The sequence below is a fragment of the Mandrillus leucophaeus genome, unplaced genomic scaffold (genome assembly GCF_000951045.1).
Source record: "Mandrillus leucophaeus isolate KB7577 unplaced genomic scaffold, Mleu.le_1.0 Scaffold683, whole genome shotgun sequence".
NCBI classification, from domain to species: Eukaryota; Metazoa; Chordata; class Mammalia; order Primates; family Cercopithecidae; genus Mandrillus; species Mandrillus leucophaeus.
This window is the reverse complement of record NW_012107397.1, coordinates 715,054-733,293: the sequence shown is the minus strand read 5'-3', so window position 1 is coordinate 733,293 and position 18,240 is coordinate 715,054. Positions and strand designations below refer to the sequence as shown.

General features: G+C 33.4%; 1 protein-coding gene across 1 annotated transcript in view; it reads right to left on the bottom strand.

Annotated features, from left to right (window-relative positions):
- Positions 1-18,240, bottom strand: part of RFX6 (regulatory factor X, 6) — a 58,698-nt gene that overhangs the window by 14,133 nt on the left and 26,325 nt on the right. The window contains exons 7-10 of the mRNA XM_012002344.1: positions 7,319-7,426; positions 2,260-2,337; positions 2,032-2,145; positions 260-309 (exon numbers count right to left, since the gene is read on the bottom strand). Of these exons, the coding sequence (XP_011857734.1) occupies positions 260-309; positions 2,032-2,145; positions 2,260-2,337; positions 7,319-7,426 (350 nt within the window). The remainder of the gene's footprint in view (positions 1-259; positions 310-2,031; positions 2,146-2,259; positions 2,338-7,318; positions 7,427-18,240) is intronic.

The window sequence follows — 18,240 nt, the reverse complement described above, 5'->3', positions numbered from 1 at the left end:
TTCTCGAAGGTCAACAGTGCTTAAATCTATTTTTCACTTTAGCCACTCTCAAATTAAAGGGATTGAAGGATTGTTTCACCCATTTTGTTTATTGAGGCCCAACTATAAGACACATCGCTTCCAGCAAATACAAAGGGACACAAGTAGAAAATAGTCTTCTTGATAAATGAATAAATTACTACCTAATGTTTTCTTCTAATATAATGTATAAAGTTAAATCCTATACTAGGAATGCTCATGTTTTATTAACTGAACATACCTTTCAGGCATTTCTTGCATTGTTGCAGGAATTAGTACATCTGTAAGAACCTTAATCATAGCAAAAGAGGTTAATACAAATCTTCACGTAGTATTTCTATAGAAAGACATATTATTGGCCAACTACTTTTTATTCCTAGCTTCCTAGAGAATAACATTTAACTCCTTTCTGAAAGTTATAATTTTATCTCTAACATGAATGTATGTATGAGTTGTGTGTGAGCATGTATGACAATAAAAACAAGAGAGAGCACTGTATACGTATATGCTCAGTATGTTAATTACCAATGGATTGGTCCGTGGTAATCATATACTGTTTTATGATGAAAAGCTGACCACTTTCTAGAGGTGGGAGGAAGATTTTTTAGAAACTCATCTTACATCGTTCTACTTACAGAGCTCACTGTGACTGCCTGGGTCCATCATGAGGGGGAGAAACTGGGTTCATTTAAAGATATTTAAAGTCAGGATTTTTATACCAGACTAAAAAAATAGATCACTTAAAGGGAAAAATATGTTTTAAAAGTATTTCCTGGACAAACTGAATGACAGTCCAAAAAGCTTTGCTCTGATGGAAATGCGTGTGGACGAGCCCCAGGTCTTTTCTCACACTCACTCATAGAGCTGCCTCCTCTCCCCTTTAGGGAGCCTTTTCAAGTGTTAAGTATTACAAACAATTAATGCAAATTAAACTGTTTTTCTCTAAAGAATGGCATTCATATTCAATCCAGAAAAAAAAAAAAAGACAATCCTTACTCTTCTTTGAAATTTTTTTCAACTTGAACTTGAACTAAAGGCAGAAAATATATTGTACTTTATTCCTCCTTTCTCCTATGATGAGTAAGTACTGGATAGAGGACAAAAATATGAGCTGTCTTATGCAAGCTGTCTCATTAGTTCTTGGTCTGCAGAGGGGCTTCTGGACTTATCTATAAATAGCTTATCTATAAATAGCTTTTGTTTTACTTTTCTGCAAAGCTGAGAATCTGATAGTGGCAACTAACTTAGAAGGATTTTATTTCCTAAACGTTAACAGCGTCCAGCTTGGGTTTTCTTGCCAACTCACATTATTTTTTAAAAGGAAAGCTTTTGTTTTTCCTTATGATAAGTTAGCAGGCAAATGTAGGCAAACTCACTTTAAAGTACCCACATTGCAATATAGTTTTCTCCGTCAGCTTAGAGCCTGTAGCCACCAGGGAAGAGACTGTCAGGAATTAGCCTCTTTCCATCTCCCATTGAATGTTTGGCTAGAAGGACAATCAGTTTGTCCTTATTTAGGATGTCTTCGAGATCCTTCTGTAGACACTTAGGAACTCTGATTTGGTTTGAGAAGAGAATTAGACATCAGTGCATTAAAGTTAGAGGTTTTTGAGATTTTCAAGTTATTAATCTCATGAGGGTGCCTAATTCTGCTTTCTGCCAAAACACTGGCATTGTGAAAAAAAAATCCATTGTGTTATTTTAATCTGAAAACACCTTAGAGAGTTAATAAATTTTAACTAATTTTTCACATATTAATAAGTGTGCCACATATAGATTCATTATTAGCTGTAAAAACAAATTGAGTTTGTTTTACTTAATGTAAACTTCAATTAAAACACATACACTATTAAACGTGCACTATTAAATTGCTTGCTTTCTCATCAGAAAAAAAATGATAGTGTATCTCCAGCCATAAATAATACATTTACTGAAAATATATTGCAAGAATTTAGATAGAATGCTATGTAAAGAAATAAATGGCTCATGTTTAAGACATATCAGAGTGCTTACCTTATAAAGAATTGAGTCACAAACACAGAAAATGTCAATGATAACAGGATTTTCAAGTAAGGGAAGAAGATGGTCAGGCATTCCTTGCCAAAAGTGTAATAAAAAATGCTGGATCTAGTTGCAGAGTAAAAAGTATGTTAAGACTTTTTTCTTTAACATGAACTCATTAAGAACAGAACATGAAAGTATATATAATAGGGTCAATAAAGCATTCTTTGTCATTCTTACCTCTTCAAAGTTTCCATTAATTGCATTGTCCAGGATACACTGGCAGTGAGTTTTGTACATCATTATGAGCGTATCAACCTATTTCAAGGAAGAAAAAGCTTAACCAAAGCATCCTTTTAACACTGCCTTTACTTGTTAATTTGTTCAACACACGTTTTTTAAAAGATTCTATTATGTACCAAGCAGTATGCTCAATGTTGAGGACTCAAAAATTAAGGCAAAATTCTTATTTCAAGGATCTTAGTGCCTTGTGAAGGGAGAAAAGCAAACAAATGGACAACTACAGTATAGTATGAAAAAGGTAATTTTTCAGAGTACTATGGACCAAAGTAACATCCTAGTTTTATGCCTACTAAAATATTAAATTTTAAAATTTAATTTTTAATTTAAATTTAAATTTTTTAAAATTAATTTTTGGGTAAATAAACATAAAGTAGTAAATAAACATAAAGTAGTAAAACTAGTAACAAAGATTTGGGTAAATAAACATAAAGTAGTAAAATACATCAAATCTTCACACAGTTTTATGAAGTGGATGCTTGCAGCAGTATGGCATAACGATTTCAAATTTTGGCTCTGGAGTCAGCTCAACTTGGGTGCCCACCTTCACTGCACTACTTACCAGGTATGACTGCAAAAGTGGTTTTGTCTCTGAGCCCCCAAGCTTTTTAAGTAGGTAATAATAACATATTACTTACATGGTATTAAGAAAATCAAATAAAATAAGATGTGATACATATGGAACAGTGCCTGGCACCCAGTAAGACCTTACTAAACATTATCTGGAATTAGTAATAATACCAAATGACGCATTTTCAAAAAAAAGTTTCAAACATTGAATGTCTATTATGAAAAGTCTCTATTTTCAAGTTACCATGGATATTTGCATGGCATAGTTTAAAAAGTTTTAAATATATTCTAAAATTTGCAATAGGCTAAAACTAGATAATATTCTGGCAATTTAATAACATTCAAACTAAAACTTTTATTTTACATGTTAGAAATTTCCCTACCTGTTGCCAGTTATGAACTCTATGTGAAAAAAAGCAATGTTTAGAGGTTGAATGTGTGAGCTTTGCCTTCAGATTACCTGGATTTCAATCTCAGCTCTAATTTGCCACTTACTAGTTATTACTAGTTACGTAACATTAGGCACACCACTTGATATTTACGTGCTTTAATTTCCTCATATCTAAAATTGACATGATAATAACCGTAGCTATAAAATAGGGTTGCTAGGAAGACTAAATGAATTAACAAATATAAAGTGTTTGGAATAATCCATAGTACATATTAAGAAACTGATGGATGTCAGCTATTTTGATTCCAATAGCATCTAGAGTAGTGGTGGTGATGGAGGTGTCCTATCCTAACCCTTTGCATTTCCCTTTATTCCCACAACCCAATACACATATCTCTGTGGTTTAGCTCAGAGCAGTATAACCATGACATGAACATTATTGATCCATTTGAAGGAGCTGTGCTGATTATAGAATACCTCTAGCAGGATATGTCACCATCAATGCAAGTGAGACTTGCTCTATATTTCAGGCAATGCTATTATATTTTCAGATTATTCCAAGTCATATGTTTAAAATGAGGATGAGTAAGACATGAAAGATGGAAGGGAAATCATAACTGTTGTTAAAAATTAACCCTTTCTGTATATATCCAAAAAAAGGAAATGAATATATCAAAGAGAGATATCCGCTCTCCCATGTTTATGGCAGCACTATTCACAATAGCCAACATATGGAATCAACCTAAGTGCTTATCAATGGATGAATGGATAAAGAAAATGTGGTATATACACAAGGGAATATAATTCATCCATAAAAAATAAAACCCTGTCATTTGCAGCAACATGGATAGAACTGGAGGGCATTATGTTAAGTAAAATAAGCCAAGCAGAGAAAGACAAATGTCACATGCTCTCACTCATATGTGGGACCTAAACAAGTGGATCTCATGAAGGTAGAGAGTAGACTGGTGGTTACCAGAGGTCGGAAAGAGGATGGGGAGAGGAAAATAATGAGAAGTTGATTAATGGGTACAAATACACAGTTTGATAGAAGAAATAAGATCTGGTGTTTGACAGATCTGTAGGGTGATTATAGCTTATAATAATCTGTTGTATATTCAAAGTAGCTAGAAGAGAACAAATGTTTCTAGCACAAAGAGAAGATAAATATTTAAGGTGATCAATAACCCAAATTACACTGATTTATCTGTATAAATTATATGAGCATATTAAATTATCACATGTGCCCCCAAAATATGTACATCTATTCTGTATCAATAAATTCTTTTAAAATTAATCATTTGAGCCCTGAAACCTATTAAAGTACAAGTAAGCCTTTATCTTCACAAGTATTTCTATTTGTTATAAAATTTATTGCTGTATATACAAATCATCAAAATTTTTAAAACTTACTGTTAGTATAATACTTAATTTGTTTATTTAATACTTACATAGTCTTAGGGCAATAAATTTTAATTCCAGTGTACTTTGCATCCTTTGTAAACATAATCTTAGTCAATTTTCTGAGAATAGACATTGTATTAGAGTGAGCAGGAGCAGAGGCAAGGCTTAGCTCCACTAAAGACAGTGAGCACATGGTGGGGGAGACAACTGCCTCGAGAGACACTATGAGCAGCAGGCCCCCGGCTTCAGTCAGTACCCTCACTGGGGTCAGCTTTTCACTGGGCAGTCTCCATTCTTTTGGCCTTAAAGAAGCAGGTGCTGGCTTGGCGCGGTGGCTCACGCCTGTAATCTCAATACTTTGGGAGGCTGAGGCAGGTGGATTACTTGAGGTCAGGAGTTCGAGAGGAGCCTGGCCAACATAGGGAAATCCCGTCTCTACTAAAAACACAAAAGTTAGCCAGGCATGGTGGCAGGCACTTGTAATCCCACCTACAGAAGCTGGGGCAGGAGAATCCCTGAACTCGGGAAGCAAAGGTTGCGGTGAGCCGAGATCGCGCCACTGCACTCCAGCCTGGGCAACAGAGCAAGACATTGTCTCAAAAGGAAAAAGAAAAAGAAGCAGGTGCCTTAAGTGCTTGATTTTAGCCCCACCACACTTTCTAGGAACTGATAAGTTACCTGAGGAGCCTGGCTAATGGCAAAGAAGGTGACAGAGCTAAACTGTTCTCAAAAAAGAGTGTCAGTCCCTGGCTTTGATGATGGAGTCCACTGGGAATGAACGTAGAAACCAAGGGTTATAAAAGCACCTTGATACCTGAGAAATGATCTACAGACTAGTCTTTCAAATTGGCAGGTATGAACTTCCTTGGAGGCCAGCAGAGAAACATGAAATTCCCGGTAAACTATTGGAACCTGTTTCTCACCTCTCCTTTCTTCTTTGTTGCTTGCCTTTTTGGTCCCCCTCTCTCTCTCACCAGGTATATTTACACCACAAACATCTTCACGATAAGTCTGCCTGGAAGCAATCCTCTCCACAAAAGTAACTCAATGAAACCCTCCCTCAGAAGACTGAGATCCCCCTGATTTCCACAGGAATCCTCACAAACTGCCACATGTTAACATTCACTGGGGGATTTTCAAATATGAAGTCATCATATCACACATTACATCTATAAGGCAAAAAGTATGTGATAAACTTGAGCAATGTAATGGGAGAAAACAGTCAGAAGTGAACATAGTTTGAGAGACTTCCTTGGATATGGCATTTGAGAATTATCTTCAATACTTTGCCTATTCTTTTTTTAAGGGTATATTTTACTTTATTTTTTTTTCCAACTTTTATTTTAGACTTACAGGGTACACACGCATGTTTGTTACATAAGTATACCAAGAGATGCTGAGGTTTGGAATACGAATGATCCAATTACCCAGATATTGAGCCTAGTATCCAACAGTTAGTTTTTCAACCCATTTCCCTCTTCCCCCTTCCCCAGCAGTAGTCCCCAGTGTCTACTGTCGCCACTTTATGACTAGGAATACCCAGTGCTTAGCTCTCACTTATAAGTGAGAACATGTAGTATTTAGTTTTCTTCTCCTGCATTAATTTGCTTATGTTAATGGCCTCCAGCTGCATCCATGTTGCTGCAAAAGACATGTTTTCATTTTTTTTAAAGAATATTTTGCCTATCCTTAACTAACAGAGTATGACTGTCATAAAAATGAACCCTGTAAGTTACTATGCATCTCTACTTATATGCCAATAAACATTTTTTTAAATCAACGTGCTATCTTTACTTCATTTCTACAAAAAGCCCATCACTAAAGTAAAGCATCTGGATATTAATCACATTCCTCTATCTTTGTATCTCAGAAATATGAACTGACTCAATATACTATAAGAGATGTCTTCTTCAAATGCTAATGAAATGTGTACTTTGGTTGAAACAAAAATGTAGAAATAATTATGCTCTAATTTAATAATGGTCTCTGCTACTAAACAGCCAACAGATCCCCGACAAATGACTTTAGAAGTACAGAAATAGAAGATTTAGTTTACACTCTATTACATAAACATTGAAAAGTCATATTAAGAATTATTTATAAACTGAATCCCAATGAAAATGATTCTTTCTTAACTTTAAAAATAATGCAAATATAAGAGAACACAGAATTTTAGAAGTAAGGAAAGTTCCTGCTCATCTAGCATAGTCCTTGCATTCATCTAGCATGTCCCTCAGTGCTAGGCACAGATTCTGTCCTAGAGAAATGCTTGATTACCATTTACTGAAATAAAATGGAGATAATTGAAAACATAAAACTTTTAATTGAAGAAAGTGTATGTGACAGACACATTCTAGTATTTTCTTCCTCAATAGAGCTTTAAATAAAAAATAATGTTTAGTTTTTAAGGTTTATTTTACCACCTTCTGATTACACACTATCATGGAGATGGTAAATAATTAATTGGAAGTGTTAATCAATGTTAACAAAGGTTTGCCTCTCCTATAAATCAGTCAATTATGTTTGATTATGAAGATTTCTGATTGCTTCCTGCAGTGCCATGAAATTCCCAGCAAATTGACATATGGAGCCAACATATCAGGAAATCAATAGAGAAGTATCTGTAATTGATACCTTGTCCTTAGAAATGCATCCTTGGTATACAAGGTGTTGAGCGCTGGGGAATTCTGGAAGAAGTGTTCCAGTTTTTGAGCTAAGCGAATATTTACGAGTGAAGCCACCCTATAATTTAGAAAAATGAAAACAAATACATCATTATCAACTATATGCTTCCAAAGTACTATTCTAGTAAAATACAAATCCATAAAATTAAATTCTTCTTTATCTTGCAAACCATGAGAACTTATGAGATTTGAGTAAACTGTTTCGATTGTGTAACTGAATAAATGAGACATGTCAGCCAAATGGTTTTCAAACCTTCAATAAATAGTTTCATAGTTAGAATATTTTTCCTATCACTTCAAATTTTAGCTTTGAATATTTGTCAGTTTTCACAACTTTTAGAAATTTAAGTACACATTTGCTAATGGCATAAGTTTAGGAAGATCTGCCTTTGGAACTATTGAAATTATTTTAACTATAAGAGGATCAGGAATTGTCAAATCCAACCTCCCTTTTTACAAATTAAGTAAATGAGATAATTGAACATAAATTAATTTCTTCAGTCTCAGAGGTAAGTACTACTAAAATTTTTATTGGAGTCTAACTTTCGATTCTCAAGCTAGTGCACTGGACTGTCCCACAAAAAGTTTCTTCTACCCTAAATTCAGGCATGTATTGTTCTTTCACATCTCTTGGGGAAAGCATACTCAAGCCATTTTCAGAAAATTAGAAAAGTGACAAATAACTTACAATGCTACTGTGCTGGTATACTTACAAGAAATCCAGACAGAAAGAACAAATGTATATTCATGACAGAACCGGAGCCTCAGCAAATCAGTCTCCCAGGCCATAACTGATTGTTCCTCCTCCCCAAACAAAATTTTAACAAACCAGATTGTAATCAAAAGTTTGGGGAAATAATGAAATTATGAATATAATAAAGGACATAAAGTGTCCCTGGCAAGGACAAAATTTGGTTCTTTCTCATAATTTTCTCACATTTATTTCTAGACTGTATGCCTTTATCTCTGTCATATTGAGGATGTTTAGTAGACAAAAACTTAATTACTGTCATAGACAGATTGGGTTCCCATCCTGTCTTTCTAGAACTTATATTGGTAGAGTCAAAGGAACTGGGAACATTTTTGAGTCCTTTAACCCCAGATATTTTAGAAGCCCTGATTCCTTGTTGACTTATTTGATATAAGATTTAAATAAGCTTTATATTGAAAATAAAGTAGAAATTCATTTTTTAAAATGAGGTTTAAATTTTTAGCTTTATTTATCTCTTTTCAAGTATAGTTATTAATTTTTTAATTAATAACTTATTTAATAATTATCATAAACTGATATAATAGCACAGTTGATCCCAATCCACTCTATTTACTAATCTATCTTAATTTAAGAAATGCTTCAAAAACTTTCAATGCTTTGGTTTTCCAGTTATGAGCACCAATTATCATTGCACTGTCAAGGAATGTTACTGTCAATAAAAATAGGAAAAATAATATAGAAAACAAGAAAATAAATAATTTAATCCTTAAAGGAAGGAAGTTATATGACAAAATAGAAAACTAACATTTGTTGGATAAGCATAACAAAAATTTACCTAAATCTTAATTTTAGAAAAGTTTGCACTTTTCATATATTTTTTCTCTTATGTGGAAAGTCGAGTTTTTTCATCTCAATACGTGATTTTGTGATATAGGAAAAGAGAAACAGAGAAATATAAACCCCAAAAATGACAATACACAGTATGATACTAAATTAAAGTAGGAATAAAAGAATACTCTTATTTCCATTAAAGAAATATAATTAGTAATCAAAAATATTTTTACAAAGAAAAAAATAGACTCAAAAGATTTTAACAGGTGACCTTTTATCAAGCATTCAGGAAACAGACAATTTCAAGCTTAACAGATTTTTTTCTGACAACAGAAAAAAAGAATAACTTCCCAATTCACTTGAAAACATATATGTCAAAACTAGACAAGAACAGAAAAAGAAAAATCATATTTCAATCTCACTTATTACTACACTTAAGACAATATTAAACAAAATATTAACAAACAAAATTAAGTAGTGTATAAGTACGATCATACTCAAGTTAGGTTTAAATTCATCATATTAACAACAAACAGGAGAATGCTGTATATTATACAATCATCTCAACTGATGCAGGAAAAAGAGTTTGTTTAAAATCCACTACCATTCATTAACCTCTCTCTCTCTTTCTCTTTCTTTCTTTCTCTCTCCCCACCCCCGCCGTGTGTGTGTGTGTGCTAGAAACAGAGGAAAACTTAATTATTATACAAAGAATATCTATCAGAAGCCCACAGCAAATGTCTTACTTAGTGGCAAAATACTATAAAAATTATCTGGAAAATCACAAACAAGATAAAGTTGCCTGCTCTCACCTTTTTTACTCAACACTATACCAGAGTTTATAGCTAGAATAATAATGAACTCAAAAAAGTAATGACAGATTAAGTACCAAAAAGGAAGAGACAATATTAGCATTATTTGCTGCTGATGTAACTGATTTCACTGAAAAACTAAAACAAATTACACAAAAATTATGGTTAACAATAAAATTTTTTTAGCAAAGTTGCTGAATCCAAGATCAATTTAAAAGTCAATTGCAACAACATGGATGAAACTAGAAAATACTGTGGCAAGTGAAATAAGCCAGGCACAGAAAGACAAATATCACATGTTCTCACTCATATATGGGAGATAAAAAATTTGATCACATGAAGTTAGAAAATAGAATAGTGGTTACAAGATGCTAGGAAGTGTAGTGGGTAATGGAGGATAATGAGGCGTTGATTAATGGTAATTACTTTAAATGTAAATGAATCAATCTCTCCAATTAGAGGACAGATATTGGCAGAATGGAGTTAGACAAAATAGACTCTAAATTTTAAAAGGTGTGCAAGAGACAAGGATATTATATATTAACAAAATTTTGACAAAGCAAAAAAGGTCTAACAATCATAACCCTTTATGTACCTAATAATAGGTATGTACAGATAACAGACAATAACAGATAATCAAAATATATGAAGAAAAATTGACAAAATTAAAGGGAGAAATGAACTGTTTTACAATAATAGTTGGAGACTTTAACACCTCATTCTCAATAATGGACAGAACAACCAGACAGAAGTTAAGTAAGAATATAGAGGATGTGGCGGCACAATAAACCAACTAGATTGAACAAACGTATACAGAATAATCTACCCAACAACAACAGAATACACATTCTTTTCAAGGACACATGGACATCTTCCAGGATACACCATATGTTAGGCCACAAACTAAGTCTCAGTGAATTTGAAAAGATAGATGTCATACAATGTATCTTCTTCAACCAACATGGGATGAACTTGGAAATAAATAATAGCAAAAAAACTGGAAATTTTACAAATTTGTGGTAATTAACCAACATACTCAAAGAAAAGCTCCAGAGTTGGCTTCAGCAGTGAATTGCACCAAACATTTAAAGAGGAACTAATACCAATACATCTCAAAGTTTTCCCAGGAATTGAAGAGGAAGGAGTACTTTGTAACTTACTCTGTGAGGCCAATATTGCCCTGATACCAAAGTCTGACAAAGATATTGCAAGGCAAGAAAACTGCAGACCAATATCCCTTATGAACTTTGATGCAAAAACTCTCCACAAAATATTAGTAATCCAAATTCCACAGCATATTAATAGGATTATACACCATAAATAAGTGAGATTTATTTCTGGAATGCAAGGATGGTTCAATATATAAAAATCAATAAATGTATTACATCACATTAATGGAATAAAAAAATGATAATCTCATTAGGTACAGAAAAAGTATTTGAAAAAATTCCATATCCTTTCATGATAATAATACTCAACAAACCAGCCATATAGAAAAACCACCTCAATATAATAAAAGTTATTTATGAAAAGTCTATAGAAAACATCATACTTAATGGTGAAAAACCAAAAGCTTTTCCTCTAAGATCAGGAACAAAGCAAGTCTGCTTTCATCACTTCTACTCACCATGGTACTAGAAGTCTTAGCTAGAGTAGTTAGGCAAACAGAAAATTAAAATTAAAAAAACAAGGCATCCAAATTGAAAAGGAAGAAGTAAAAAATCTCTATTCACAGATGATATAATTTTATATGTAGAAAACCCTAAAAAATGACACACACACACACACACACAAAACTAATAAATGGATTCAACAAAGTAGCAGGATTCAAAGTCAGCATGTAAAAACTAGTTGCATTTCTATTCACTAATAGTGAACAGCCTGAAAAGAAAATTAAGAAAACAATTTCATCTACAATAGCATCATAAAGAATAAAATACTTTAAAACTAATTTAACCAAGGAAGTGAAAGACTTGTACAATAAAAACTACATAAAAGAGCTGAAAGAAATTAAAGAAGACATAAATAAATAAACAAACATTCTATTCTCATGGATTAGAAGAATTAATATTTAAGATAGCAATACTAGGCCGGGTGCGGTGGCTCAAGCCTGTAATCCCAGCACTTTGGGAGGCCAAGACGGGCGGATCACGAGGTCAGGAGATCGAGACCATCCTGGCCAACATGGTGAAACCCCGTCTCTACTAAAAAAAATACAAAAAACTAGCCGGGCGAGGTGGCGGGCACCTGTAGTCCCAGCTACTCGGGAGGCTGAGGCAGGAGAATGGTGTAAACCCGGGAAGCGGAGCTTGCAGTGAGCTGAGATCTGGCCACTGCACTCCAGCCTGGGCGACAGAGCGAGACTCCGTGTCAAAAAAAAAAAAAAAAAAAAAAAGATAGCAATACTGCCTAGAGTGAGATATAGATTCAGTGCAATTCTAGTGACAGTTTTTTCAGAAAAAGAAAAATCCATCCTAAAAATATCTGTGGAATCTCAAGGGACCCTGGGTAGCCAAACAATCTTGAAAACGAAGAGCAAAGTCAGAGAAGACTTCCTGATTTCAAAACATACTATAAAGTTACAGTAATCAAAACAATATGGTACTGTCATGAAGACAGACACAGAGACCAATGGAATAGAATAGAGAGGCCAGTAACAAACTCTCATAGATATGGTAAAATAATTTTTGATAGGGGTGCCAAACCATTCAATGGGGAAAGAACAGTCCTATTAACACAGGGTGCTGGGAAAACTGGATGTCCACATTCAAAGGAATAAAGTCAGACCTTTACCTAACACCATATACAAAAATTAACCAAAAATGAATCAAATATCTAAATGTAGGAGCTAAAACTATAAAAATTTTAGAAGGAAACATAGAGTAAAATATTCATGACATGTGATTTGGAAAAAAAATGTTGTATATGACACTAAAACACAGGCAACAACAAAAAATAGACAAATTGTACTTCATAAAAAAGGCTCGTGCCTATAATGCCAGCACTTTGGGAGGCTGAGGTGGACAGATCATGAGGTCAAGAGATCGAGACCATCCTGGCCAATATGATGAAACCCCATCTCTACTAAAAATACAAAAATTAGCTGGGCATGGTGGCACGCACCTGTAGTCCCAGCTACTTGAGAGGCTGAGGCAGGAGAATCGCTTGAACCTGGGAGGCGGAGGTTGTAGTGAGCCGAGACTACACTCCAGCTTGGTGACAGAGTGAGACTCTGCTTCCCCCCCCCCAAAAAAAAGAAACACTTTTGTTCATAAAAGTTATGCATGTAACTGTACATGACACTATGATCAGAATAGAAAGGCAATGTATGGAATGACAGAAAATATTTGCAAATCATGTTTCATAAGGGATTAATATACAGAATATATTGAGAACTCCTAAAACTTAACAACATAAAAGTAAACAAAAGGATTCATACTGGGCAAAGGACTTGATATACACTTCTCCAGAGAAGATATATGAATGACTAGCAAATACATTAAAATATGCTCAATGTTACCATTATTAGGGAAATGCAGATCAAACCCTAAATGAGATACCACATCACACCCACTGGGATGGCTACTATAAACACAAAAACACACATAAATACACACAGCAAAAATAACAAATGTTGTCAAGGATGTGAAAAAATTGGAATCCTTGTGCATTGTTGGTGAGAATGTAACCTAGTACAGCTGCTATGTAAAACAGTTTGGTTTTACATAGCAAAATTAAATTAAAAATGTTAATTAAATTACATTTTAATTTTAATAATTAAATTTAATCAAAAAATTTAATCAAAATTAAAAATAGAATTACTATATGACCCAGTAATTCTACTTCTGGGTATATAGCCAAAAAAATTATAGCAGGATCTCAAAGAGATATTTGTACAACCACGTTCATAGCAGCATTAGTCAGTATAGCTTAAACGTGGAAGCAAGCCACATGTCCATCGACAGATGAATGGATTAGCAAAATGTGGTACTGTATATACATACAATGGAATATCATTCAGCCTTAAAAGGGAATGATGTTCTGACATATGCTACAACATGGATGAACCTTGAGTACATTATGGTAAGTGAAATAAGTCAGTCACCAGAAGACAAATATTGTATGATTCTACTTAAAGAGGATTCTAGAGTAGTAGAAATCATAGAGACAGAAAGTAGAATGGTAGTGGCCAGGCACATGGTAGAGGGAAGATGGGAGTTATGTTCAATGAGTAGAGAGTTTCAGTCTTGCAAGATGGAAAGAGTTCTGAAGGTGGTTGGTGGTGATGGTTACACAATGATACCAATGTACTTAATACCACAAAACTGTAAACTCAAAAATGGCTGAGATAGTATATTTTACATGTAGTTTACCACAATAAAAAATATGAACAAAAACCAATTACAAATGAAATAACTTAAATGTTCAGAGCAACTTTATGCTTTCAAGTTTATAGAGAATATTATTATAATCTTGGAATACACATAACTTTTTAAAAAACAAGATATAAAAAGCACTAACCATAAAATTTAAAAAAATCTTCATCAAAAGATACAATAGAGTATTGAGTCATGTCACTAACAGGAAGAAGTTATTTACAACACATAACTTACAGGATATTAGTATCCAGAACATATAAAGAACTCTTAAGGATTAAAAATTGAAAATAAAAAATGATATGATTTGAGCAAACATTTCACAGAAGAGAATTGGCCAATAAAAATCCAAAAATACATTCTAGCTCATCAGTTGTTAAAAACAATTTCCAAATAAAAAACACAGACACGATTTTACACCTACAAGACTGGCAAAAACTAAAATGTCATTTAATACTAAGCATAAGAATAGGTACAAAAGTAATGATCACACACAGCTGGAGAGACAGGAGTTGATACAACCACTCTGGAAAATAATTTCAGCTTTACTAGTAAAGTTAAAGATGAGTATATCTTAGGACCTGGAATTCCACTCCTATAGATGTGTACCTGGAGAACTGCTTGTGTCACCATTGTTTTTCAGGCAAAAAAAAAAAAAAGCCCCAACCACAATGGAATGAATAAATGCATTGGGATAGTTTCCTACAATGGAATATTATACAGGAGTACAAATAAATTAGAACTTCATATATTGGCATTAAAGAATCACAAAACCTAGCATTGAATGAAAGCAGAAAGTCACAGGGAAAACAAGGAACCTCTTTTTATGTAGGATATAACTGGGCAAATAATAAACAATATGTTGTTGAGAGATCTATTTGTAAGTGGCAAACTTTATAGAAAAACAAACAGTAACACCGTATTCTGGAGAGTGGTAACTTCTGATAAGTAGGAATGAAAAAGTGATTGAAGTGGGTGCACAGAGGACTTCTCTCTTTTCAGTTATGAGAAAGGGCTTGAGTTTTCAAATTATGATTATTTTTAAAATTCTATGCATGTGTTTGTGTATTTGGGTGAGTATGGGTGTTGTGAATAATACATTTCCCAATAAAAAATGTTAGCATGCTAAAGAAACACATATTAAGAAATAAAGTATGTAACTTTAATTCTAATACTTTTAAAAACTCTCATATTGGTAAATAATAGTTTTGTGTAATCAAAGCTAGCAATATGTGCAACATCAACAAGGGGCAAAAGGGTCCCAAAAAACCTTAAAATTAATTTTGTTTTGGATATGTTAACAACTGGATACAAAGATGATGTAAATTGCATAAATCAAATAATATCCAGTAAGTGTAACACAAAAAGAAAGGGAGGAGTGATTATCTTTAAAATAGTAAAATACGCTCATTTTAATTTCACTAATATGCTTGCTATTACAATCGTACTAAAAGAGGTGCCAGATCATAGGCCAGCTACAGAGGTCTGGGTTTGTTTTGTTTTTTTTTTTTCTCAACTGATAATTTTGGTACTCTTGGGTGAACTATTAAGAATTGTATTTCTAAAAGAAAACAAGAAGGACCCTACAGAAAAGAAACAAATATGACTAGAATGCAAGAGGGTCTGATTTATGAGGAAAGATTAAAGGACTTAAGCTGCACAGCTTGGCTAAGTGATGACAAAGGAGAGTATGATAACAGTCTACAAATATTTGAAAAGCATATACCAAGGAGAGAGGATTTGATATTTATCTTGGTACAAGGTTGTTCAACTGGCTGTGAATGGTTGATGTTAAAGAGAAGAAAACTCAGGCTATCAAGGAAACTTCCTGGTAGAAGTGTATGAAATCAATGGACCCATTCCCTAAGAAATAATGTCAACTTCAGTAGCTGCTTGAAGCAAAAATTTGGCCCACACTAGAAGACTCACAGGAAAAGAAAAGCTTTCTTTGATGGGAAGAAAATATTATAATTAAGTTTTGTTCATTTGTTTCATTCCTGTGAATTAACAGATTCTGAGACAATCTCTAAGGCATTTCTGAAATTTAAACCACTCCATTTATGAATAAAAAATTTAAAACAATAACAATTATTAATACTGAGTAGTAACTGCTCTTAACATCTTTTTCCTGTTTTTTATTTTGTTTTTGTTGTTTTTTGCTGTTGTTGTTTTTGTTTGCTTTTATATTTTGAACTATTTAAAACTTTTTAAAAGATACAGAGAAAAAAATAATAAATACCCACTTACCATCCTGATTAAGACATGAGACATTTCCAATACTAAAGCAGCCTTGCCTAATCTCGTTCCCTTCTTCCCCCACAAGAAATAATGTTCTGGGCTTGGTTTAGATCATTTCTACTCAAACATTAAAAAATTTACCTAGTATGTAAATGTTCTTAATATTGTACTGTTCTTTAAAATTGGTACCATACAGTATGTATCCTTGAACTTTCAATATGTTTTTTTCACTCAACTGTAGGTTTTTGAGACGACCCTAATTTGATTATTATAACCATCATTCATTCGCTCATACCCAAAGCAGTATAGCACTCCATTGTATAAATGTATAAAAACTTATTTCCCATTATATCATAATGAACATTTAGATTATTTTTGAGTATTCTGCAATTATAAACCATGTCGCAGTGAACATCCTCATACACACCTCCTTGTGCACAATGTGAAGGTTTCTTTAGGAATGCAGTCATAAAGTGTGTAAATCTTCAACTTCACTAGGTATTGTCCCTTCCACTCTATATGAGAGTTCTTTTGGTCCATATTCCTGTCAACAGTGTGTCTTTAGGCATTTTAATTGTTGTTAATGTAATGTTTGTGAGACAATCACACATTAGGGTTTTAATTTTCATTTCCCTAATTAATATTTAGATTGAGCATTTTTTTATTGGCAAGGGGTGGTATTCAACATATGTTATGGACACTGGTCAACCAGAATGCCAACTAGCACTGTTAGTCATTCTTTGTTTACCCTGAATTAATTGCTTCTTCATATACTTTGCTATATTTCTGTTGGGTTGTCTCTTCATATTGACTTGAATTCTATACATATTCTAGAACAGTGCTGTCCAGTACAGCTTTCTGTTATGATGGAAATGTTCTGTATCTTTCCTGTCCAATACAGTAACCACTAGCCACATATAACTCTTAGGCACTTGAAATGTAGCTAATGTGACTGATAAACTAAAATTTTTTACTTTACTTAATTAATAGTCACAGGTGGCTAGCAGCTACCATATTTTACAACATAGTAATAGATATTAATTATCTGTCATTCAGTGCTTCTCAATTTACAGTGGGGTTACATCCCAATAAAACCATTACAATTGGAAAATATTGTAAGTCAAAAATGTATTTAATATACCCAAATTACTGAACATTATAACTTAGCCTAGCCTACCTTAAATGTGCTTGGAACATTTACATTAGGTTACAGTAGGGCAAAATCATCTAACACAAAGCTTATTTTACAATGAAGTGTTAAATAATTCATGTAATTTATTAAATACTATATTGAAAGTGAGAAGCGGAATGGTTGTATGGGTACTTGAAGTACAGTTTCTACTGAATGCATACCCCTTTCACACCATCACAAAGTCGAAAAATTGCAAGTCAAACCATTTTAAGCCAAGGACCAACTGTATATAATTTATAAATATCCCGTTATGTTTTACATATTTTACATATATTTGCTTTTGTGTCCGTTTTTCATAATTAACATTTCTCTATATCATTAAAAGAGCCTTTTAATAAATAATATTTAGCCACACAAAAGTACAATAAATTATGTAACCATTTCTTTGATATTAGTCATTTAGGTTACATATAGTTTTTCACTGTAATCAATAAAAGTTTTGTGCATAATTTTCTGTCTGCATTTCCTATTTTTGGGGGGCGTGGTGGCTCATGCCTGTAATCCCAACACTTTGGAAGGCCGAGGTGGGCAGATCACCTGAGGTCAGGAGTTTGAGTCCAACCTGACCAACATGGCAAAACCCCGTCTCTACTAAAAATACAAAAATTAGTCAAGCGTGGCAGCACATGCCTGTAATCCCAGCTACTCGGGAAGCTGAGGTAGGAGAATCACTTGAACACTGGAGACACAGGTTGCAATGAGCCGAGATCA